General features: G+C 42.2%; 2 protein-coding genes across 3 annotated transcripts in view; both read left to right on the plus strand.

The window, feature by feature from the left end:
• The first annotated feature begins 1375 nt into the window (after positions 1–1375).
• On the plus strand, positions 1376–19414 carry Bbs5 (Bardet-Biedl syndrome 5). Of its 2 annotated transcripts, XM_005346521.3 has the most exons (12): positions 1384–1516; positions 4372–4454; positions 5456–5521; positions 6066–6115; positions 6248–6375; positions 8164–8299; positions 10237–10332; positions 13790–13852; positions 15559–15693; positions 16685–16768; positions 18810–18833; positions 18994–19414. In XM_005346521.3, the coding sequence occupies exons 1-12, from the start codon at positions 1458–1460 to the stop codon at positions 19093–19095; spliced, it is 1026 nt and encodes a 341-aa protein (XP_005346578.1). In that variant the 5' UTR covers positions 1384–1457; the 3' UTR covers positions 19096–19414. The 2 variants fall into 2 exon arrangements, with proteins under 2 accessions (XP_026634398.1, XP_005346578.1); XM_026778597.1 differs by lacking the exons at positions 13790–13852; positions 15559–15693; positions 16685–16768; positions 18810–18833; positions 18994–19414 and adding an exon at positions 10432–10956 and having other exon boundaries at positions 1376–1516.
• Positions 19415–21618: 2204 nt separating this feature from the next.
• The window catches only part of Klhl41 (kelch like family member 41), a 10743-nt gene continuing 6006 nt past the window's right edge, over positions 21619–26355 (plus strand). The window contains exons 1-2 of the mRNA XM_026778642.1: positions 21619–23205; positions 25769–25933. Coding sequence (XP_026634443.1) covers positions 22061–23205; positions 25769–25933 — 1310 coding nt within the window. The 5' untranslated portion in view covers positions 21619–22060. The remainder of the gene's footprint in view (positions 23206–25768; positions 25934–26355) is intronic.

Consider the following 26355-nt stretch of genomic DNA (forward strand, 5'->3'; position numbering starts at 1 on the left):
ATGTCTGTGTACCATGGGTGTGCCTGGTGCCTGTGGTGTTCATAAGAGGGTGTCAGATCCCTTGGAACTGGAGTTCCAGGCAGTTGTGAGCTACCACATGGGTGCTGGGAACCAAACCCTGTGTCTCTGGAAGAGCCGCTAATGCTCTTAACCCTGAGCCATGTAACCAGCCCCTCTTACAAAACTCCAATTCTCACTTAGTTACATGCTGCTGCAGCCAACGATAATACAAGGCTGTAACTCCAGGATGCTGAAGTCAGAACCATGAGGACCACAAAGACTGTCTAGACTGCAAAGCAAGATCCTCCCACCCCCTCTCTCTCTTTTAACTTTGAAAAGGTGAGCATAGTGGTTCACACCATAATCCCAGTATTCAGGAGGCTGAGGCAGAGACAGGAACAATGCTAATAGGATTTGAATGATAATAAATCCTAAAGCCAAAATGCCCTAGCCCATTAAACAACGGGTAGAATGGTCCCCATGTCTAATAACATCATTCTGAAGTTAAAGTAGGAGGGTTGATGTGAGTTCACAGCCACTCTGATCGCCATAGTAAGTTCCAGGACAATCAATGCGGCATACACCGTGAAACGTTGTCTGGGAGAAAGCAAACAGCAACTGGAGTCTTCTCTCTGCGTCCATCCGCAATTACACACAGTGTGTATCCATGACCCCACCAGAATTTAAAAGGCAACTGTGGCCATGAAAAATCTCTAGTACACCAGGAAACCCTAGACCACCCTCTGTGAATATGTAATTTATTTAATATGTTGTTTGTTTACTAAGAATTGTCACGTGCTGAAAGAAATCTTTGATTCCTTTTTTTAAAAACTATTTCTAAACCGGGCAAGATGCATGTTCGTAATTCCCAACTAGGGAAGCTAAAAAAAAGGCAAATAAAAATGTTTATACCGTGCTCGCTCTGTACTGCGCGTTGTTTAAAGAGCTCGTCTTTTGTTTGCTCACAATAGAGGAACCCCAGAGCTGACTTGTAAAATAAGACTTAAGGGCTGGGGTTGCACACATCTGGGAAAGCAGTGATGGAGACCAGAGTAGGACCTCAGCAGCTTCTGAGTCTCGGGCGGGAATGTGTGGCCAAAGAGAGTCAGGACCTCCAGGGTCTGCGGGGTGGGCAGGGTGAGAGTCCCGCCAAACCAGGAACGTAATTTGATGAAGATTTCTGGATGGTGTAGAAAAATAGCGGGAAGGTCGAAATGGCTAAAAATATGCATGGAGACCAGAGAGGTGGTTCAGAAGTCAAGCACCCTCTCAGACTCCCGCCTCAAACTGATCCAGTGACACAAAACGGTAGGGGGAAAAGCGTGCACTACCTGGTGGAAGCTTGGGCCTCGGCGCCCGCCGTAGAGGCGGTGATGAGGTCAGCGGGTTGCCCTGGAACCCGCAAGACGCCGCAGACCCTCCGCAGTGGACAGCGTCGGCGGGGAACCTCGGTCGCCATGTCTGTGCTGGACGTGTTGTGGGAGGACCGCGACGTGCGCTTCGACGTGTCCTCGCAGTGAGTGTCCGCGACGCCCTGGAACCCCGCTGGGACCTCGCCGTTGCGGTCCCCTGCGGCCCTCGGCCTTGCCTTGGCCCGCTGCCCATCCCGAGTGAGGGAGCCATCAAGGCTGTGACCCTCCGCGTCCGGCGGTGGAGGGGATGTAGGGCAGGGATTCCCGAAAGGGGGGTTCTAGGACCAAATCTGGAATAGCCTTGCCTCTGAAGGCCTGGTGTGACTATGAAATGAGGGCGGTGGGAGTCACCAAAACTTCCGACCACACAAACCTTGTGTCCGGGCTGAGCTTTCATCTAAATCTTTTCGTGCCTGTTAAACAGAAGCCTTGTTCGTGGGGAGTATGCTTTAAAGAGAAGATGGTTAAAAACCTTCCTGCCCAGATGTCGGGGGAGGGGATGGGGGGGCGCTGAGATAATAAAGGTTGGAAAACACGAAAGCTGACGTTCCCGGATCAATAGATATGTGGCGCCTCAGCAACTTCCTAATGGTGCTTTATCATGAACAGTACCTCCTTGAATGGAAAAATGAAATACTGGTACATTTCTCAATTTTTGTGGCAATTGGATGCCTAACATGGTATTAGTTCCTTTATGAAGTCAAGGGAAGGGATATTTGTAAAATTACAACCCACAGTAACTCGTCACACACTTTTCATGGCTTTTGTATAGTTCTGGGAGTGGGTGGGGGTGTGTCTCTTAATCCAAACAAAACTCCATTTTTCATAAACATTTTCAGTTACCAGACAGTTATCACATGCTGGTTACTTTGCTGACAGAGACAAAAAAAACAAGAGAGAGTACTAATCACACCCTTCCTCCTCCTTCTGGATGCAGAAGATGAGCTGCAATGTAAAGACAACTGAGCAAAAGGAACCGTGGAGACAGCTCAATAGGAGTCCTTTCTGTGTGCTCCGTGCAGGCGTGTTGGTCAGAAGTTAACTTGCAGAAGTCAGTTCTCTCCTTCGTTAGGGTCCCAAGGACCAAACTCAGGTCATCAGTCTTGGTGGCAGCCACCTTTACCTGCTGAGCCACATCCCTTGCCCCTGAGGGTGCTTCTCATTGCAACTCCTTTTAAAACCGTTCCTTCCATAACTGCCTGGTATCCTTCCTCTACCTAGAAGCCTCTTGGGAGTTGTCTGTTGTCCACAGACATCATCCTATCGTCATGGAGTCCCCGATTCTTCAATAGCTTGTCTCCTCAGTCACCCAACTATACTTCTGTAACAACTCAGTTCTCTTTGTTGCCTGCCCCCCCCACCCCCCGTCTCTCTCTCTGTCTCTCTCTCTTTCTCTCTCTCTTTTGTTTTTCAAGACAGGATTTCTCTGTGTAACAGTCCTGGCTGTCCTGGAAATCACGCTGTAGGCCAGGCTGGCCTCTAACTCACAGAGATCCGCCTGCCTCTGCCTCCCGAGTGCTGGGATTAAAGGTGTGCACCACCACCACCTGGCCCCAGCCACCTCTCTTCCCTTTCTTGTTCCTGTTTTCAGTCCTGTACTCTTTGCTCTTTTCTTTTTAGTTATCCAGGACTCCAGTTCTGCACCTAGCTGACTCCCAAGTGGCCCTGGTCAGTTGAGGTCTCACTGACTCCCGGTGTCAGACGCCGTGGAGGTATTCAGCATATGGCAGTTGGCATTCAGGTGTCCACCCAGCAGACGCTGATGGAGATAATCCTGTCTAGCAAGGCTTACAGAACCACTGACTCTGAAAGCCGTTGCCTGTATCTGTAATTCCTCTCATGCGCCACTTCATTTCTTCCCTAAGAACAGCTTTCGGTGTTTTCCCGCTGCTTGTGTATTTATCTTGTGAAAACATTACATCGACTGGGCACACATATATCTGTGAGTGGTCAGGAAGATGACTTTTCATTTATCTGTATAATTTTGATATATAGAAAATATACTAGGAGAGGCAGGCGGATCTCTGTAAGTTGGAGGCCAGCCTGGTCTACAAGAGTTAGTTCCAGGACAGGCAGGCTCCAAAGCTACAGAGAAACCCTGTCTTGAAAAAAACAAAAAAAAAAAAGAAAAGAAAATATACTAGGGCATGCTTTATAACTAGATCCATTGTCCCAGGAGGACTGTAGACACTTGGATGCCTGCTTTGTGCCTTTGGCTCAGACTAACTGCACACAATTAGCACATTTTTATCTCAGCACAAATTCAAACTATACTAACGGCTCTTTGTAAACAGATCATAAGTTTAAAACTTTACAGCTGTGCACAAGGTTGCCCCACAAATCACCCTAAGGAAAGCATGCCAGTTCTTCACTTTCCGAGACTGCCGACAATAGACCTACGTCTCAAAGTTTGTCACTGGGCATTGTGCCCCACCCCTGGTCTGGTCACAGTCTTACTCCTTGGAGTAAGGAAACTTTGGAGCCTTGTGTTGCCATGGTAAATGGCTTGGCTCCTTATCGTTTACCCTACAAATGTGCTTTTGACCAATGAGAGGTAACTCTTGTAATTTTTCTCATTGCTTCAAGGTCCAAGTGAGAGAGTTAGTTCCTAGGCTAGAGGAGAAGACTCTAAGGTGAATTAGCATTAGGACATGAGAATTAGAATAGAAGCAGAAGAATAAAGAGACTTGTTTGGAACAGCACAGTGTGAGAGAATTCATTAGCCTTCAGATACAGAAAGTTTCTTTCATTTCCTGTAGCATCTCATATGGACCCTGAAGAGGACCCTGGGGCTGGACCCCAAAGGCCCCCAATACCCCAGGGTCTGGAAGTTATTTTCAACTGCATGAGCACTCAGTGTTGTATTTATTACACTATTGTCTGCCCTACATCTCTCTTCCCTGAGTAGATTGGTAACAGAGGTGAAGTTCTAACCGGCACCATTTTATGTTTATTTTAGACAGATGAAAACAAGACCTGGAGAAGTCCTTATTGACTGTTTAGATTCGATTGAAGATACAAAAGGAAATAATGGGGATAGAGGTGAGTAGATTTGAGTTTTATTTATTTGTAGTTTAATTTATATGTGTTGATTCACATTAGCTGGAGAAAAAGCATCATATGTAAATGTAATTGTGAGAAGAAAACAGTGAAGTCCACAGATTTTCTCCAGCAGAGGAAAAGGTAGGTATTAATCCTACAGATAGGAAACATCAATTCTCCCTCAGCGTTAGCCTGTCATTAATGACATGAGATTTGTTAGTATAATGGTTAAAGCTCCAAGAACCTTGTTTGTAAGCACCATAAACTAGTTAGTTCCTGCCCTTGGATCTACCTCCCGCTAAAAGAATGCAGAGTGATGACCATTAAATATTCTTGGCTGTAGTATCTGTAGCCACACTTCACCTTAATCCTGAAGTACTGCACAGCCCCCTCAGATTGAAGAAGTCGACATGTACAAAGAGAACTTTAGTGCTACACTGAGAAGTCTGTCTGTCAAGTAGCAGAAAGTCCTGTGGGAATTTCCCCCGCTTAGGGCCACTGAGAAACAGCTGTGGCTGGACTCTAACATCCTTCCCAAATCAAACTGCCTGAAGCTAAAAACAAAAGAGCCAGTGGTCAGTGTGCCACCAACTGGACCTAAAAGCTCATTATTGTTCTATAGGCTAAGCATTCAAACACATGAATCTAAGAGGTCCATACCTAACAACATCCTCTCTTTTCTTTTTTCCTTCCTTCCTTCCTTCCTTCCTTCCTTCCTTCCTTCCTTCCTTCCTTCCTTCCTTCCTTCCTTCCTTCCTTCCTTTTGGTTCTTCTGAGAAAGGTCTCTCTCTATAGCCCTGGCTGTCCTGGGACTCTTGTTGTAGGCCAGGCTAACCTCAGCACCATGCTCAGTTTGAGCATCTGGATCACAGGATGCAGTTAAAATAAGTATTGGACATCGACCCACACACAGGCTGTTGAGCCACAGTTCCCATTCCCATCTCACTCTGTGCTTTGAAAAGGACCTTCAGCTAATCTCTTCTTTCTTGCTTTGCCTTTAGGTAGACTCTTAGTAACAAACTTAAGAATCATCTGGCATTCCTTGGCATTACCCAGAGTCAATCTTTGTAAGTATTCTTCTTAAATAAGATGTTAAAGGAAAACAAATTACTTTTTCAGGAGTGTTGGATGGTAGATTTTGTATGTATGTATGTATGTATGTATGTATGTATGTATTTATTTATTTGGTTTTTCGAGACAGGGTTTCTCTGTGGCTTTGGAGCCTGTCCTGGAACTAGCTCTTGTAGACCAGGCTGGTCTCGAACTCACAGAGATCCGCCTACCTCTGCCTCCCGAGTGCTGGAATTAAAGGCGTGCGCCACCACCGCCCGGCTTAGATTTTGGAATTAAAACAGACAAAAACACAAAAATACAAAGTGCCAAGGACAAAGCTCAGTGGTAAGCTTCATTTTTGCCAAGAGCTCTCTGTCCACTGAGCTACATCCCTAACCTCAATTTGAACTTCTCTCATAAAAACTTTAAAAGTTGTACTTTTGCTCATGTTTAATTTTCAAAGCTTTAAAGTTTTAGGTTTAAATTTTTTTACTGTATTATGTTTGTCCATTTATGATTTCATACTCCTTATATTCTTTGTCTTTTTTTCAATTGTAGCTATTGGTTACAACTGCATATTGAATATTACAACAAGAACTACTAACTCCGTAAGTCTGAAAAGTCCTAGTGAAGTAGATGTGTGGTGGAAAACATTAGATATTTAAAGTTAAGGCTTGCTTCCACCTTAAATAGAAACTTGCACTTTAACTCTGAACTTTATAATAAATTTATCCTTACAGAAACTACGAGGCCAAACTGAAGCTCTTTATATGCTGACAAAATGTAACGCCACCCGATTTGAGTTTATTTTCACAAATCTGGTTCCTGGAAGCCCTAGACTTTTTACTTCTGTGATCGCTGTGCACAGGTACAGAAGCCCCTCACAGATTTTGAATATGTCCAATTATTTTGATGTATTGGTATAAAGGATGACATTTAGATGTACAACAATATCTTCTAGTTGCAAATATCCCAGGTATTTAGAATAATACACTTCATTATCTTATATCTCAGGTATTTAGATAATACACTTCGTTATCATACATCCCAGGTATTTAGAATAGTATACTTCATTATCATATATCCCAGGTATTTAGAATAATACACTTTATTATCATATATCGAGCACCTTGAAAGAATAAAGTGTGCAAGGTCCCAGGGGTAGTGGTGCACACTTGTAATCCCAGCACTCTAGAGGGTAAAGCAGGAGGATTGGGGGTCTGGGCCATCCTGGGCTATGTATTGCTACTCTTTGTAAAATGGAAGACTATTGGAAAGATTTTACTAAATTATTGACCAAGACAAAAAATTTCATGTAATGAGTTTAAAAGATTTTCAGAAATACAAATAGACATTCAGGTGTTTTCCCTAAGCAATTTTTCTTTATAATTCTTCGGATTATTAGTCATGCTTCTCTGACCATCTATGTACCAGTGTTTGTCTTGGGATATGTGAGGGACAGCTCGATGGCTGAGCTCCTGCCTAGCATAGTCAAGGTCTTGGGTGCCATCCCCAGCACTATAGCAACAACATATAGTTTTCAATTTTTATACTCAAACACTTAAATAATAGCTCTTTGTTTGTCTTAATAAGTACTGTGATCAAGACTAGAATACATAGTAAGTTCAAAGCCGACATCTAATTTTTAAGAATACGATAAAATGAAAAGCTTGAAGTGGTTTATGAAGGGATCATAGGGAGCTGCTTTCTATTAATAATATAAAAATATTGTTTTCTGGGTCCGCAAGATGGCTCAGCAGGTAAACGTGCTTCCTGCCAAGCCTGATGACCCAAGTTCTGTGTCCAGAACCGACATGGCAAGAGAAAACCAACTGCCAGAAGTTGTTTCTGGTCTCTACACATGTACTGTGGTATGCACGTGCACAGACACACACACACACACATAAATGTGAAAAATAAAACAAAAACACTTTGTTGCTTTCTAAATGAATAGTGTAAGCAGTTCTATTCTTCAACTGGTTATATCTTGATGATAATGAACTAAAGGAAATTAAGATTTATAGGATGCTCAAACTCTACTGCTTAACAACGGAACAGAATCCTAACTAAAGGAAAATCAGATTTTGTGTTTTTTTTCTCCCTCTACTTCTCTGCCCTAGATACTCTTTAGCATCGACATAGAGTTTTCTATGCATGGATAGATACAAGCATAATATTTTCAGGCCATAGTGAAAATACTAACTGGACCTTTGCCTGTGTCCATAGAGTACTGATAACTTTGACTAACACTGGGAAATGAAGGACTGGGCACTGCAGTAAATGTGTCAGCATCCTGCCACCAGATGGGAAGCTAGAACTACTCATCCTCACTGAAAGGGAAACTATTTTTTTGTTCTTTGGGTTTTTTTTTTTTTTTTGAAATGGTCTCTATAGCCCAGGCTGGACTAGAACTCAGTAGGTTGTCCAGGATGCCCTCAAACTGTCAACAAACAGTTCTCCTGCCTCAGCCTCCCAGGTGATGAGCTAACAGGCATGTGCTACAACAGCCAGCTGGAGACAGTTTGAATTCAGCATAATGACTGAGTGAAATCTCCAAGCGTTAACCGCGATGTCTCTAGTAGACGAGTAAACGTATCCTCACAGCTCCGCAGTTTCTGCTTGGAGTCACGGGTCTTTGCTTTCACCTTTTCTGTAGAGCATATGAGACATCTAAAATGTACCGTGACTTTAAACTGAGAAGTGCGGTCATTCAAAACAAGCAGCTGAGGTTGTTACCACAAGAGCACGTGTACGATAAGATCAACGGTGTTTGGAATTTATCCAGCGACCAGGTACTGCGTAAAGGGATGACTTCTGGGGCTGTCTCAGCAGCCACTTCCCACTCATGGTTGGGTGGGTGTGATTGTTAAAGTTAGCATTAGAGATGTGGATAAACTACAGCTTTAAGTGATATTCTAACTTTCGTGGTCTTGTGCCCTTTACATCGGCTTCTGTTCTGTAGAGAACCAACAAGGGCAGTGGGCCTCAGACATGATCTTGTTCAGGCTGCTCTCTCTATGGGTGAGAAACACGGAGTCACACTTGCCCACGCACCAATTCATCACTATGACACACTGGCAGAGGCGAGCCCTGGTGTGGACAGACAGAAGTACCCAGGCACTCACCATGAAAAGCAGACTGGCCAAGAATTTATGGAGAACCCGCCTAGTTCTGTTCTCTGAGTCTCAGGGTTTATAAGCATACACCCAGTTCCACCAAGACCTTATTTATTTGTTTGTTTGTTTATTTACTTATTTATTGGTTTTTTTCGAGACAGGGTTTCTCTATGTAGCTTTGTAGCCTGTCCTGGAACTAGCTCTGTAGACCAGGCTGGCCTTGAACTCACAGAGATCCACCTGTCTCTGCCTCCTGAGTGCTGAGAATAAAGGTGTGTGCCACATCACCACCTGGCTCCACAGAGACCTTATATCCTGTGTTTGTGCTTAGCTTTGAGACAGGGTCTTATTATATAATCCAATCTGCCCTAGAACTCGGCTTCTTCAGCTGAGTACTGGGCTTCAGACCCACTACCTCATAGCCACTAGCTCCAGGGAGATCAGTGCCTCTGGCCCCCATGGACACTAACGCTCACATGCGCATATCCAAACACATGCACGCGCATGCGCGCACACACATGAACACAATTATATAGGTTGGTGCCACAGCCTACCTCCAACACTCAAGAGGCAGAGGCAGGCAGTTAGTTCTTCATCCATTTAAAACCAGCCTTGTCTACATAGTGAATTCCAGACCAGCCAGAGCTACAAAGTGAGACCCTGCCTCAATATAAACATATAATTAAAAAAAAATATTTCATTGTTTCTGTTGGTGGTGGTGTTTTGTTTTATTTTATGTGTATAGGTATCTTTCCTGTGTATACCTGTGGACCATATGCGTGCCTTGTGCCTATAGAGGCTGGAAGATAGAAGTCATTGGCTGCCTTGGAACTATATTACAGATGGTTTGAGCTGCCTTGTGGATACTGGGGATTGAACCTGGGTCCACTGAAAGAGCAACTAGTGCTCTTAACTACTAAGCCATCTCTCTAGCCCCAAGTTTTGTTTTTGGAGACAAAGTCTCACTGTGTAGCCCACATTGGCCCTGGACTCGTGGTCTTCCTTCCTTAGCCTCCCGAGTCCTGAGACTATGGGGTGAATTACCACATCTGGCTGTAGTTTTGATATAGTCCGTATTAAAGAGTCATCATATATCCTGATAGGTCGATGGGGTTATACCGTAGTTTTATTCTCAGTTGACATAACTCCTTTGCTCAGGCATAGCTCAAATTTGAGTAAGTATAGAAAGATGTAATTTTTAAAAAATGCTGTGTGTCAGGTACAGCCTTGATAGCCTGAGTTTGATTCCCGGATCCCATAAGGTGGCAGAAAAACCTCACTCCAGAGAATTGTCCTGTGAACTCCACACATATGCACACACACAATAAATTTTTAAAAATTTAAAAAGAACTTTGTTCTCAGACAGATATACTAACTCTCATGTTTTAACTGTATTGGTGTCCTATTGCTTAATGATACCAGGGTCCAGGCACTCAGTCATCTCACTGTGCCAGCCTGGAAATAGTAGAGTCACTATATAGTATATAGTATAGAATGTATAGTCCATAATACTAACTTCTTTATTAATCTACTGCTGGGATAATCAGAATTATTCTGGGTCTTAGAAAACAGACTGATACAATCAATCATTGATGTACCTCTCTCTTCTGCAGGGAAATTTAGGAACATTTTTTATTACCAATGTGAGGATTGTGTGGCATGCAAACATGAACGACAGTTTTAATGTCAGCATACCATATCTGCAAATTGTAAGTTCATGCATTTTGGTTACCGCCTTTCAATTTATAGTATTAGTATAGTTAATAACTGGATGTTTGGGGTTATATGAGTTTTTTTTTTCTTTTTAGCATGCTTTTGGGGCCAGTAAGACAGCACAGGTTAAGGTGCTTGCCACCAAACCTGAATTCAGTCTCGATGATCCACATGGCGGAAGGACAGCCAACTCTACAGGTTGTTCTCTGACCTCCGTACTCATACACACTTTAGCATACACACGTGTCCCTCCCCAGATAAATAAAAAGCAAATAAATATAATTTTAAAGTATAGTTAAAAATAAGTAAATAAAAGCAAGTTTTCAAAATGTTGATTTTGTTATTTTAACAGAAAAGGCTTAAGGTATTTATAAATCAGGCAGAGTAGATACTTTTAGTTCCAACACTAGAGCAACAAAGGTAGAAGGATTTCCCCAAGTTCAGGCCTAGTATACCTAGCAAGTTCCAGACCAACCAAGGTGACATAGTGAGACCAAGTTTGAAAAACGGAAAAGGAAGGAAAAAGGACTGAAGGACTGGGGGTGTAACTCCCTGATAGTGCCTTGCTAGTGTGTTCAAAACCCTGGGTTCAATCCCCAACGCTGAAAGAAAAAAAACAACTGTAGGCAGACTTTTCTGTCCCACCAGTTCCAGATAACCACTCAGAGACTTATAAATTATAAACCCTCAGCTGATAGCTTAGGTTTGTCTCCAGCCAGCTCTTACAAACTTAAATTAACCCATCATCTCATTTTCTACACATCCTGTTCCCTCTGCATCTAGCTCGAAACTCCTCAGACTCTGCCCTTCTTCTTCCCAGCATTCTCTTTGCCCCCCAAATCCTGCCTAGCTGTCAGGCAGTCAGCTTTTTAATTAACAATGAGAGCAACACATTTCACAGTGTACAGAAGGATTGATTATTCCACAGCAAGCGGCTTCCCAAGAGGCGGGAGTGACGACTCAGTGGTTAAGAGTGCTTGCTGCTCGCTCTGAGGACCCAGTTCAGTTCCTAGTCCTAATAGCAGTAGCTCACAGTCGCCTGTTACTCCAGCTCCAGGGGATCCGACACCCTCCAAAGGCACATACAGGCATACACACAGATAGATGATCATACACGTAAATAAAGATTAGGAAAAAAGGAGTTAGCCACTAAGCAACAGTCCTCCTTGGCCTGTGCTTCAGCCCTGGCTCCAGCTCCTGCCCTGACTTCCCCTCGTGATGGAGTACGATTAGGATGCAGGAACTGAAATAACCCCTTTCCTCCCAAGGTTGCTTTTGGTCATGGTGTTTATCACAGCAGAAGCCCTCATTAAAACAGTATCACTTTGTGCTCCGTGATCAGTCAAGTCAACAGTAAAGACCATGAGCCAGCGCACAGCCCTGCTGTTGAGGAGCAGAAGAAGCAGCACATTAAATGGATAGTCAGAGTTTGATAGGAAGGAAATCTAAAGAAACACAATCATCTGTTTTGTTTGTGGTATTGGAGATCAAACCCAGGGCCTTGTACAAAGTAGACAAGTAGTCTACCACTGAGCTACGTTTCCAGACAGAAATGGTCAGTTGTCAAGGCTGAGTGTCAACACACGTGTGCTTGATAAATTGATATCTGTGTTTATTGCTTGGTTTTGTTTAGTTTGGGATGTTTTGTGAGGCAGAGATTCTATAGTCCTGACTGATGGAACTCACCATGCCATCCAGGAAGGGCCTCAAATTCACAGCAATCCTCATGCTACACCCACCCAAGTGTTGGGGTTACAGAGTTACGCCCCCATGCATTGTTTGCTGCTGCTCTGTGCTCCTTTATGTGGCTGCAGCTTACCTAGCCTGACCCCTGTTGTGCTGAATATTTACTGAGTAGTGAACAGCCTTGCGCTTTCTGGTCTTCAGATGGAATTTTGTTGTTGTTGTTTAAGAATAGAGTTGCCAAATGTGACTTCTGGAATGAATTCCGCCTGACCCAAACAGCTTGCAATACAATACATCACAGCTTGTCACTTAGGAGTCATACCCCCCAGCTTCAGCTCCAGCCTCAGCCACGGCTCCACAGCCCCAGCACTGTGTGTGCGTGTGTGTGTCTGTGTGTGTGATTGTGTCTGTGCATGTGCTTGCACCCTGTCTGACTAGCCTGTGTCACCTGTTTAGATAGACAGGTCAAGATTAACGTTCGTCTTAGTTTTCTGTCGCTGTGATGAAACATCATGACCAAAAGCAACTTGGGGAGCAAAGGGTTTGTGTCCACATCACTTCACTTGCTCCCAGAGAAAACAGTCCGTTATGCTTTAAGCACTTAGTGGCTTTTCTAGCCCAAAGTCCAAATGCCGCCACAGTCCTCCCAAAGACATATGGTCAGATCTATCACAGCAGTACCCCATGGGCTGGCACAAATTCCCAGTTAGGAATTCTGTTGCTGTTAAAACACCCTGACCAAAATCAACTTTGGGAGTAAGGGGTTTGTTTTAGCTTATGGTTCTACAGCACAGTCCATCCCTGAGGGAAGTGAGGGCAGGAATTCAAACAAGACAGGAACCTGGAGGCAGGAACTGAATCAAAGGCCATGGGGGATGCAGCTTACTGCCTAGAACCCTCATAGCTTGCTCAGCCTGGTTTCTTGTAGACTCCAGTACTGCCTACCCTGGTAGCACCATCCACAATGAGCAGGGTCCTCTCATACCAATCATGAATTATGGGAATGCCATACAGGCTTGCCAGCAGGCCAGCCTGATCTCTCAGTTCAGGTGGTCTCTACCAGATGACCCAAACTTTTGTCGGTTTGACAAAAAACTAACCAGAGCCAGGTGGTGGTGGCGCATGCCTTTAATCCCAGCACTCGGGAGGCAGGCAGAGACAGGTGGATCTCTGTGAGTTTGAGGTCAGCCTAGTCTACAAAATTAATTCCAGGACAGGCCCCAATGCTACAGAAAAATCCTGTCTTGAAAAAAAAAAAAAACAAAAACAAAAACAGAGCAAGGTGTGAGAAACAGAATGGTACATATAACTTTAATCTTGTTTTAGGAGCCAAGAAAGTCACTGGTTCCTAATAACTGAAAATTGCTGGCCTTTTGTGTAAAATATTCAGACAACCCTTTGACTATAGCAGTCAGGAATATCGGAATCGGGTGGCTCTCCATGGTTGTCTTCTGTACATGGTTTTGTCAACTGGCCATCTGTCTTCAGTAGGAGTCTCGTCGTTTTCTGGCCCTGTGGAAAGAGGGTACAGGAGTGTCTGCCTTTTAGATGAGGAAGAGTAATTCTTTGGCAAAAGTAGATGTGCTAGCTCACACTAAGGTAAGTTAAGGTAGGAGGATTTCCCAGAGTTCCAGGCCAGCCTGAGGTATGAGACCCTTTTCAGAAGCCAGGGCTATAGCACAGTACATAATTAAAATAGATGTGTAGTAAAGACTCACTGCTATTAGATAATAAAAATGTGTGTCTTTTCTTTTTCATTTCATATAGCGTTCAATAAAGATTAGAGATTCAAAATTTGGTTTGGCTCTTGTCATAGAAAGCTCTCAGCAGGTAAGATATTTTACATTTTTATTACACTGATACATTTTTAACTGTGTGGCTAGGTTTTTAGTTGTTATTATATAGTAACCAGTTTACTTGCAAGAATATCAGCTATAACATGGAGATTCATGAAGTGTTTGAAATCTTATAGTAACTGTCTCCATGGAGACAAGTACTTCCTGTGCGTTTGCGACCACAACCTCAGGGACCTCAGCCTCCTAAGTGCTAGGATTGTGGGTGTGGGCACCGTTTTACTCTCTGCCAGTTTGCTCTTTAGATGGATATAATTATTATAATCATTATAATCATTATGAGGGAAATCACTGTGCTAGGTCAACATATTTCATACATTCTCTCAATCTAATAACTCCATGAAATGGCTGTTTTCCCTTCTTACCGTCCAGGATCCCGAGGCCCGCAGGGGTTAAGCATCTTCTCCAGAATCTTGAAGCTGGTAGGGATGGAGCTATATTTTCATCCTGGGTTTGTTTGATCCACACTTGCTTTGAGAAACAGGGACACGGAGAGAAGCATATATACGCTGAGATTTTATATTCTCACAGACTGAACAGTATCTGACTATGAACTGCTGTCTACCCATTATGTGGTGTTTTTGCAAAAGCACATTTGAAACTTTTAAAATACTTTACTTATGGTCTTGAACTCTGTGTAGACGAGGCTGATCTTGAGCTTGTGATTCTCCTACCTCTGCCTCCTGAGTCTGAGATAACAGGGCATGTGCAACCACTCCCCCAAATCCATTGTTTAAGTGAGCTTTTAGAGTACTGTTGTAGTTACTGCCCAGCCCTCGGCTTCCTCACAGTATACCCAACAACTGTTCTTCCTTTTCAACACAGGGGCAAAGTTATAAAATCAATTCTAGATTTAAAAGTGAATGTCTATTCTCTCTTTTCCATGGCCTCTTACTGCCATTACTAAGTACGATATCCCAGGAAGTGTACCAACAGGATATTCTTTATTCTGTGTAATACAACCACTTGATAACCATTCCATGGGTTTTTTTTAAATGGGGCTTAGAAATATTAGTTGTTGAACCAGAATTTTTTTTTTTGTGGTTTTTCGAGACAGGGTTTCTCTGTGGTTTTGGAGCCTGTCCTGGAACTAGCTCTTGTAGACCAGGCTGGTCTCGAACTCACAGAGATCCGCCTGCCTCTGCCTACCGTGTGCTGGAATTAAAGGCGTGCGCCGCCACCACCCAGCTTGAACCAGAATTGAACCCAAAAAAAAGTATGTGCTTTTAACACAAAATATGCTCTTATCTCTTATAGTATGATACTTTAAAAAAAAAACTTTCTACCAACCTGTGGTCAATTACAGTCAAAGTGGTTTGCAAACCTTTAAGGAAATAGCTTCAAATGGAGCATTCTTTAGTGGATAGTCTGTTCTTTCTCAAGACCTAGCAAAACTAAGTTCCTTTGGCCCTCACACTCCACTGTGCATATTTTTCACCTGGGAAGATGGGCTTGTGTTTAAAGATGATCTGGACATCCTACAGAATATGAGGGAGGCAGGCGTTAGGGAGAGAAGTCGGAAGATGAGCCCTTCCACGACACCCTGGAGACTTGCTGTTTAATTTCTTTGGAGCTGCTTAGCTGTGCTGCTCCAGAGCAAGGGCAGTTAGCCTGCATCCATCGCATTCTGTAGCTATTGCTCCTCAGACTTGGTTTTTGTTTTTTCCTTGTTTTTTCTCATAGAGTGGAGGATATGTTCTTGGCTTTAAAATAGACCCTCTGGAAAAACTACATGAATCAGTTAAGGAGATCAACTCACTTCACAAAGTCTATTCTGCCAGCCCGATATTTGGAGTGAATTATGAAATGGAAGAAAAGGTAATGTGTTCAATATTGTGGATATAGAGTTTGCTGAATTGATTTCATACTACCTATGAAATTCAAAACTAAACTCACTGTTTACCAACTTAATCATCTATGTAGATCATGGTCAAGTGAGCATGGCCTCAGACTGGCCATCTCTAACTGGTGACTTTACTGTCTTCCGGTTGATTGCCATCATTCATTTCTCTTGCCCAGCCTAGGTGAGCAGCCTATTCAGGCACAACCTTTAATCCCAGCACTTGGGAGGCAGAGGCAAGAGGATCTCTGTGAGTTTGAGGCCAGCTTGGTCTACAAAGTGGGTTCTAGGACAACCAGGGCTGTTACACTAAGGAAACCCTGTTTCAAAGAGAAAAAAAATCTCTAAATATGTACACATTTATGTACAATATATGTATACATTTCTAGTTTTAATTATTTTGATGATGTTGAATTCAGGTTTAAAACTTTTTTTTTTTTTTTTTGGTTTTTCGAGACAGGGTTTCTCTGTGGTTTTGGAGCCTGTCCTGGAACTAGCTCTTGTAGACCAGGCTGGTCTTGAACTCACAGAGATCCTCCTGCCTCTGCCTCCCGAGTTCTGGGATTAAAGGCGTGCGCCACCACCGCCCGGCTAGGTTTAAAACTTTTTGCTTAGGGCTGGAGAGATGGCTCAGTGGTTAAGAACACTGACTGAATTTCCAGAGGTCCTGAGTTCAATTCCCAGCAATCACATGGTGGCTCACAGCCATCTATAATGAGATATGGTGCCCTCTTCTGGCATGCAAGCATACATGGAAGGAATGTTGTATACATAATAAATAAATAAATAAATCTTTAAAAAAAACTTTTTGCTTAACTTTTACAACTCATCTTAGTTTTCATGTAAGAATACGAACTATGGACTGACTTGAGTGGTCTTCACTGTCACCTTTACAAGTATCTGCAGCTCTCACACTGCATTTTTCTAAAAGAACTTCTTTCATATTGACTCTGACATCTTAATTTTTAGCCACAGCCACTTGAAGCTCTGACAGTTGAACAGATTCCAGATGATGTGGAAATAGACTCTGATGATCACACGGATGCTTTTGTGGTGAGCACCAGAAAGAACTAGTAGATTTCTTGTGATGTTTAGACTCATGATGAGTCATGTCTAATGAATAATGGTGTAACTGTGTGCAGTGTTGTAAAACATGAGACTTTTGTTTTTTAAGTGAGAGAATTTCTTTTGTGAGAAGACTTTTAAATTCCCAACTTAGGGAGGAGGCAGAGATGGCGGATCTCTGTGAGTTCAAGACCAGCCAGCACAACAGAGAGAAACCCTGTCTTGAAAAAACAAAACAAACAAACAAGCAAAAAAAAAAAACCCTAAAAACAAATTCCCAAGCAACCTAGGAAATAGTTTGAGAACAGTTAGAGGATTTGATTTATGATAATTAATTTAAAGTCTTTACAGAATTCATCTTTATAAAATGATTTTTTAAATTTACACTATTTTAGAATGATATGTATTTGAAAAAAAATACTTTCCTGTTTCCAAATATGTATTATTTAACTAGCCAACATACTAATAATGTTGGGCTGGGTGTGTTAATACAAGCCTTCAATCCCAGAACTCAGGAGGTGGAGGCAGGTGGATCTCTGTGAGCTCAAGGCCACTTAGTGAGAGAATCTGTCTCAGAAAACAAAGTGATGCTCTCTAGTGTTTCCATGCCTACAGGCTTATGATTCTGACCATAGCACATACCTTCCCTCCAGCAACAAAGAGATTCAAATAAAGATTTGAAGTTGGCACAATTCACCCTCAAACTGTATACTGACACTTTGAAGTGGTATTTTGATTTGTTTCGGGGTTTGTTTGTTTGTTTGTTTGTTGAATCTTTTTGTTTTGTTGTGGTTTGTTTTACATTGAATCATGTTTGTGTATGAGTGTGTGCACATAAGTGTAGGGGCTCTTGGAGGCAGAGGCCTCAGATCTACTGGAACTAGAGTTAGAGGTGGTTGTGAGCTGGCTGATATGATTTGGGGATTAAACTACATGCTTTTCTCTGCTGAGGCATTTTCCCAGCCCCTGGCCTTGAAGAACTCTTGCTCCTGCCTCCAAATTCATGTGCTGGTATTGCAGCCACCATCCTTTTTTGCTTGGTTGATTGATTTTGTTGCTATTTTTGTGTGTTTTTTAGTTTCTGAGACAAGGTTTCTCTGTGTAGCCCTGGCTGTCCTGTCCTGAAACTGACTTTGTAGACCAGGCTAACCTTGAACTCAGATCCACCAACCTTGCCTCTGTCTCCAGAGTGCTGGGGTTAAAGGCATACACCACCATGCTCAGCTCTGAGTGACTGACTTTTTTAATGATGTATTTATAGGTGTTTGGTCTGCACGTTGGTCTGTATGAAGGTGTCAGATCTCTTGGGGGATGGATTACAACTGCCATGTGGGTGCTGGGAATTATTTTGGGTTATGTTTATTTGTTTGTTTGTTTTTATGTGCATTGCTGTTTTTTAAAAAAAGATTTTATTTATTTATTAAGAATATAGTGTTCTGTTAGAAAAGGGCACCAGATCCCATTATAGATGGTTGTGAACCACCATATGGTCGCTGGGAATTGAACTCAGGACCTCTGGAAGAGCAGCCAGTGCCCTTAACAGCTGAGCCATCTCTGTAGTCCCTCTGCCATCATCTTCTGAAGCAGAAGTAGAGAAGTCATCATTTCCTTTCTGGCTAACAGTGCTGTACATCAACAGAAAGCCTGTCTGCTAGAGCATAGAGTGCAACTCTTACAGACATTAATACTGGCATAGGAAATTGTAAAATGTTTGTTGTTTTGTTTTTAAGATGAGGTCTCACAGTGTAGCCCTTGCTGGGGAACTCACTGTGTAGACCAGTCTGGCTTCACACTTGGGAAGTTCTAACTGGTCTTGTCTCCTCCGGTGCTGGGATTAAGGGTCTGTACCACCACAAGAAATAAGTGGCAACATTATAGGTGAAGAAGCTATCTTTTTTTTTAACTGCACAGTAACCAAATGTGAAATATACTTAGTTATTAAATCTTTCTGAAAATTGACTGCCTGTTCTTTAGACCCCTGATTTATTTTGTATGAAGCATGTAAAATATTATTTTCTTTCTCTTATAGGCTTATTTTGCTGATGGAAATAAGGTAAGGACATTTTACCTTTAGTTTTTTGTTGTTTGGTTTTTTTTTTTTGAGTTTCAATATTACAGCATTTAGCATTCACTAACTTAGTGAAACACTTTTTTGTTTTTCCTCTTCTTTGCCCGCCTTCCATTCCCACCTTATCTTCTTACCTTCCCCAAAGCAACAAGACCGTGAACCTGTATTTTCAGAAGAACTGGGGCTTGCAATAGAGAAACTGAAGGATGGATTCACACTGCAGGGACTTTGGGAAGTAATGAGTTGAGCTTGAGTTGAACTGGATTTCTATTTAAATATGTCTCAAGATTAAAAGATACCACTTTCCTGCTCTAGGCATGGAATAGTTTTTATATTTATAGCTTTTATATTTTATATTTTATGAAAAGTTTTTAATAATTAAGGAAAAACTCCTGGATTTTAGAAAACTGCCAGTTTTCTAAAAGATATATTCAAAATTGTAATTGAAATGTACCTGGATTGTAAATGTTTATATTGTACCTAATGCTTGTAAAATAGCAATTTACACATATTAAGTGACTATGTCATGTTAGATTTAATAAAGTTTTTTATTTAGTACCACTTAATGTTTTGACAGTATTATTTAAAAAAAAAAGATCATTCTTAAGAAATAATCAAATAATTCTTGACTAGAAATCATGTTTATTACCACAGGACTCTAAATGTAAAACTCTAATACAAATACAATTCTGTTGGTTTGTTTGTTTTTGAGATAGGGCCTTACTATGCAGCTCTGGCTGTTCCAGAACTCAAAAAGATCTGCCTGAAGCCTCCCAAGTCACAGTTCTTAAACACATCACTTTTAGGGGCTCATTTTGTAAAAACTAATCTTTTTAACTATTGTGTATATTTCTAAAAATGCTAATCTGTAAATAATGGTATGATGGTTTCAACAAGAAGTTATTTGGTTTGTAAGGAAATTGTTTGTTCATAAATTGTTTTGTTCGTTCATTGACCATCTCCTTGTTTGTATTCAATGAGACGCCTTTGAACATTTCTCAGATGACGTTTTTTGGATCTCACTGACATCATTCAGTTGTTTTGGATACAGTGACAGTCTAAAGAAAATTTATGGAATCTTTTAACAAATAATTGTACTTAGCCAATAGCAGCTTTCTCACTACTGAGAAAGAAATGAGCACATAAATAGTTTTAAAATAAGATGCAATTATATATATATAATCATAGACAAACATACATTACAACCTAGTTCTTCCCTGATTCATTAAAAATTGGTGAAAAATGCTACATATGTGTTTGTTCTTCTAAATGGAAAATGATTTCTACATACTTAAAAGACCAAACGGAGTCATAGTATCCAGTATTTAGAGATCACAAATAAAACGCTTCCATAAACATCGTTCACTGCTGTCCAAGCAAACGGGACTAAAAATGGTCCCCAAGCAAGGAATCACCCCAGACGTCATATCCTGGTGCTTACACCTGACTCACTGATCTTTTCAAATGTTAGGTGTTACGCGTGGAGAGAAATGAATCACTTCTTGTTTAAAGAAGAGGAGCAGCTGTTAGCTTTGTCCAGCGCGTTAAAAGCTTTAATGACATCTATAAATGGAAAGAGAACCATTGAGCTCTCCCTTCAGCTGTCATCCTAGCAGCTGGCAGGACCGCCAACTCACTGTGATAGAAAATAAAATAAAATGCTCTTTATGGAGAGACAACTTAAAGCTTGAAACTACGTAATTCCCTGATGTTGGAGTGTTTGCTCCTTTAGCAGATACTCAAGGACCATCCGTGAGGCCTAGGCACTGTATAGACTGAACACACAGGCCTGCAGCACAAGAGCCAAGTCTTCACTGAGCTTACGGGGGGATGGGGGCGGGCACATGTAAGAACCCCAGCCAGTGAAATTTTAGCTTCTCTGTGGCTTTACTGAGTTTAGGACGTAATCATGATTGTATAGTAAAGGACTTCATGAAGAAATTTATAATATCATCTCGATAGAAATGAAGGAACTCGTGGGAGGGAGAAGTGACAGGGTCTCACACAGCCCAGGCTGGCCTTGAACTCACTATGTAGTTGATAATTTTCCTACCTCCACCTCACAGATGCTGGGATTACAGGTTTGTGCCACTAGGCCTGGCTGGGCTTTTTAATTCACATCTCCGTTCTGTATGGTGTTCCACTCTGACCAGCACCATAAAGTGTGACTCTGGTATCGTGTTTTCTTAAACAAGGCCTGCTTTCTAAGTGACATGGATGGTGCAGTAGCTCACGGTGACTTTGTGTCTCTAGGGACAGCATTTTTCTCATAGGATTGCAGCTGTTCTATTTTTTTAACTTTTTATTTCATGGAAGGTTCTTTTTAGCACGTAAAAGTTACAAAATATTCTTAAGTGTGTGGGTCTTTTCTTTCCCAAAGGCTTAACTATTTTTCTCTGGTCTTGATTCCTTTTAAACTTGTCTTTATCTTATTTTTTTGTATTATTGTTTGTCACTCTATATCCCCTGTATGGCAAGACAGAGTGTGAATGAATTTGGTAATTCAGCAGTAATTACAGTTTACCTACCTAAAAAATAAAGATAATTTAGAATATTTTAGTAAATTAAGTTTCTCTGCATTTGTTATTTCAGTCATGATGGAGGTGCCATTAAAAGGTTATATAAAACTATTAAGTACATAAACAACTTTCCGCTTCCTACTTGAAAAAGAAAATCCTATCTGCTTTGCGTAGAAACGACCAGTTTGCGCTTTAACATTGTAAACCACGGGACTCATAGCTTATGAGAATTGAAATGAACTCACCTCATAGTCTTGACCTTGGCATCACTAATTCAAGCCAAGTGGCTTGCCACTAGTCCATTTTTAGAGGCGTGACTCACTTTTATGATCCGTTTTTCTGTTAGTTCAGTAAGCATTTTCTTGTGGATGCCCTTTAACTTAACGTTCCAAGGCTTTCTACGTTTCAAAGTTTTCCACCTCACCTGAATGTCTTGTTTCTTAGCGGTTTCCTTGGTGACCAGAAGTTCCAGTTGTTACTTTCAATCTCAGACAGCTGAACAACTCTCCCTTCCAAGCCAGCTCTCTTAAATTCTAGTCGTTAGAGCTGGTGTCTATATTTAGCAGGTGGGATTAAATTGCAAAGGCTCCAGGCTGCGCGGAGCAGAGTGATCCGCCTTTTTACAGCTAGACCCGTGTGCAGCAAGGAGCGAAGACCCTCAGTGTCCCCTTCCTTACCCAGGTTCCTCACAGAATGGATTCCCAGCGGGAGCTTGCAGAGGAACTCCGGCTTTACCAGTCCACCCTTCTTCAGGATGGTCTAAAAGATCTCCTGGAAGAGAAAAAATTCATCGATTGCACCCTCAAAGCAGGCGACAGAAGTCTTCCTTGCCACAGACTGATATTGTCTGCTTGCAGTCCTTACTTCCGTGAGTATTTCTTATCTGAAATTGAGGAGGAGAAAAAAAAGGAGGTCACGCTAGATAACGTGGATCCTGCTATCCTTGATTTGATCATCAAATACCTGTACTCTGCCAGTATCGATCTCAATGACGCAAACGTGCAAGACATCTTCGCCCTGTCCAGCCGCTTCCAGATCCCCTCAGTCTTCACCGTCTGTGTGTCTTACCTTCAGAAACGACTGGCTCCCGGTAACTGTCTGGCCATCCTAAGATTGGGTCTTCTCCTTGACTGCCCAAGACTCGCCATTTCTGCCCGGGACTTTGTCTCAGATCGCTTTGTGCAGATTTGTAAGGAAGAAGACTTCATGCAGCTGTCTCCGCAGGAGCTGATCTCGGTCATTTCAAATGACGGTCTCAACGTAGAAAAGGAGGAAGTGGTGTTTGAGGCTGTGATGAAATGGGTGCGGACAGACAAAGAAAACAGGGCGAAAAGCCTTAGCGAAGTGTTTGATTGTATTCGCTTCCGCCTCATGGCAGAAAAATACTTCAAAGATCACGTCGAGAAAGATGACATAATTAAAAGCAACCCCGAAATCCAGAAGAAAATCAAAGTTCTAAAAGATGCTTTTGCAGGCAAACTCCCGGAACCTAGCAAAAACGCAGAGAAGGCAGGGGGCGGCGAGGTGAATGGTGATGTCGGGGATGAAGACTTACTTCCTGGTTACCTCAATGATATTCCCAGACATGGAATGTTCGTTAAAGATCTCATCCTCTTGGTCAATGACACAGCTGCAGTAGCTTACGACCCCATGGAAAACGAGTGTTACCTTACCGCCTTAGCAGAGCAGATCCCCAGAAACCATTCCAGTATCGTTACCCAACAGAATCAGATCTACGTGGTCGGAGGGCTGTACGTGGATGAAGAAAATAAGGATCAGCCCCTACAGTCATACTTCTTCCAGGTACGGAAACCAAGGCTGTTATTCATCATCTATTAGCCAGTTGGTGAATTTAGGGGCTGCTTACATATTGCTCAAATGGCTCTCCTCCTGTGCCCTCATACACTTTGATACTTACAGAGTTCTGGCAGAAATACTCAGTTTGACTTAATATATAGTAAAAGGTACAGGAAAGGAAGTCCTTACATGTAATTCACGACTCAGGATTTTCTTTCCATTCTTTGATTCCAAATGCTGTACAACCTCTGATAATTGTAATTCTTCAAAGCTCTGTATTTTAGTAGAGACTGAATTTATCATATTTAACACGATTGCCTAGTAAATAGGTTAGGATCTTTTCCAAACAAAGTTATTCACCTTTACCAACGTGCCTGACACGCTGCAAGAAGTGAGAATTGGTCTGCTTTTGTACTTTTCCCCTTTAACAGGATGTTTGGGGAAGCAACATTCATATCTTACTTATTGTTACAGTATAAAATATTTTAATGAAAAAGGACTCGTACATATTCTGTACACTTTGAGCTGTATGAGGGAAAATAACCTGCCTCCACAAGTATCTCTATTTGAACTGCATTTAGAAGGTATTGTTCACAATATTACCTTTATTTGGTCAGAATTAGAGGTAGGTATTATTATAACTTAATCATCTGTTTAGTGTAACCATAAAACTTCCAGGAAAGCAAATCTTCCTCATCTAACCGACCCTCTCTAGTTTATTTGGGGACAATTTGTTTTATAACAACAGTAGGCTGTCCCCAGCAGCTTCTGACTCACTCGGTGACTTCATGTGCACCTCCAGTATTGCCAGTATCAATACTTCATAGCTTGTGGTTAGCGCAGTAAGAATCTGTTTAGGTCATAGCTAATCATGGCCTAGGGTGGAAAGGCCAGAGATAAGCAAGTGTGGAATATCAAACCACAGTCACCGAGTGCTCTCAAAGTACACGCCATACCACGTTTTTACAAATCCCTGCCTTTTGCCAACTCATCTAATCTCAACAAAATGGAGTAATAATGTATATTAAGCATGTTTCTTAATTGTCTAAGTTCCAGCGAAAGACACCAGCAAACGTATTTGAATGGATCGGTAGGCAGACAGACCGGTATATAATTATATATAGATAAATCTATATATAGATTCAAGGGACAATTACAGCAGAGAATAATCCTCCAACACTCCCGCAGGCTTTGTTCCACTTCATATTACTATATTGATTATAAGGCTGAAGACCTAGCTCATTGTTAGAGTTTGCACGCACACACACACACACACACACACACACACACACACACACACACACCTTTTGAAAATATACCCAGAGTCCACACTCTCCTGATTTTCGAGTACTCATTTTAACCTTTATTTTCTCCATCCTATTACTTCCTTTTACCTTTGTTGTGCTTCTGATTTCAAGTGAGGTTACCCATCTCAGCACAAGCCACTGAAACAGTTGTACAGAGTTGGAAAGGTGACCCCCTTGTCACTTCTAAAAGCCACAAACCTGGAACAAGATGCCTGAATTAAAGCCATACGCAAGAGCCTTGTATGAGAATCTCAGGTTTCGCGTTTTTCTGCTTGGCTGACCATGTGAGGTGTGCTAAGTTCAGAGTGAATTGCTATTTGGTATATGCTGCAAATAGACTGGAATTTGAGGCCTTACTAAGGTTTGTTTCCCCCTCCATGGAATTAACAGATTCACATAATCCTAGCTTTGCACTAAGCTTTGAGATAGTCTAGGTATAACCCCTAATTTTAACAATGAGGAAAGTGGGATGCGGAAGGGTTAAAGAGCTTGGGAGCTCATCCACTGAAGGGGCTGGCAACCTGCCGATCATCTGCTAGAGAAAGTGTTCCCAGGAGAAGAGACGACGGTGGGTACTGCAGAGTCCGTATGGGAACTGGGCCCTCGGGTTTGGAACTGTGATAGCTGTTGATCCATAAAAAAAAAATAGTACCCAAGCTGAATAATGACACCCAGTCTCAGACAACAAAACAACTATATATGTAGACAACATGGTATTTTAAAAGGCCATGTGAAGTTGGGCAAGTGATTTAATCTCTCTGTGGCCATTTCCTCTCACCTGTAATACAAACGAGAAAATGCCCATCCTGGAAGACCAAATGAGATTTTCTGTCTGAGCACTGTGTACAGAACTCTCACAGGCAGACTCCCATAAACACTTGCTGTGATTTCCACTCTGTGCTATAGTACTTGACCCACCCCATCCGCAGCTGGGCTAGCAATCAAACCCAGGCTTTTGCACATGGAATCTCCATCCCGCTGAGTGATGCACTCTGAGCCCCATGATACCTTCTTGACCAGAGGTTTTTTTTTTCCCCCAAGAAGTTAAACATCATATAATCACAATCTAGATGCTGCAGTGAGTGACTGCGAAGCCAGCACGGTGCACACAGGGATTAAACCCATGTCACGGCATGCCATTTGCTCTCAGTACGCTGTTTGACTGGCACTACCAGACCAGAAACGAAAAGGCTTCCACAGGTGCCATGTCACTGCCATCGCTACCACAGTCTTCCCCATCCCTGCCTACATGAAGTCTGCAATGAATGTGATGGCCTTCTCTTCTGCCACCTGGAAGTGCCACACAGAACGCAGCTGCACCCCTCAGAAGGAGTTTCCTTGGTGGTGTTGCCCTAAAACACAAAAGGGAGTATGTCAGGAGTTTGGAAAGTAAATACCAAAACGAAAGCCAGCCAGGCCAGAATCACCAGAACGCGGCACTAATGGGACCATCGCAGAACTGGTGACAAGCCAGCTTACTTCTTAGCATAAACCAGAAACAGGCTATTTAAGGTGGCTCCACCCAAAATGGGGGTATTGAAATGTGTATTTTTCTGTATCAAAAATAATAAAACAGGGAACCTAGCCATGTTTAAAAGACAGAAAAGATACTGCCCAGATTCTCAGTTGTCTGCGGACTGAGCGACAAGTCCAGCTGTCGCGGGTGCTGGCTGTGGGAGTGTGTTAAATATAGCATCCAGGGGTCATTCGCATACTGTGACCCCTGCCACAAACACGTCTTTCCCAGTCTCCCCAAAGCTTTAAGATGCCTCTTTTCAAACCTGAACAGGGCAACTTCAGAAGAAAATTTAACAAGAGACTCAGATTTCTAGCTAGGTTCCCCAAGTTTTAAGGTTCCTTTTTTCAAACCTGAACAAGGCAACT

The sequence above is a fragment of the Microtus ochrogaster genome, chromosome 4 (genome assembly GCF_000317375.1).
Source record: "Microtus ochrogaster isolate Prairie Vole_2 chromosome 4, MicOch1.0, whole genome shotgun sequence".
In the NCBI taxonomy this organism is placed as follows: Eukaryota; Metazoa; Chordata; class Mammalia; order Rodentia; family Cricetidae; genus Microtus; species Microtus ochrogaster.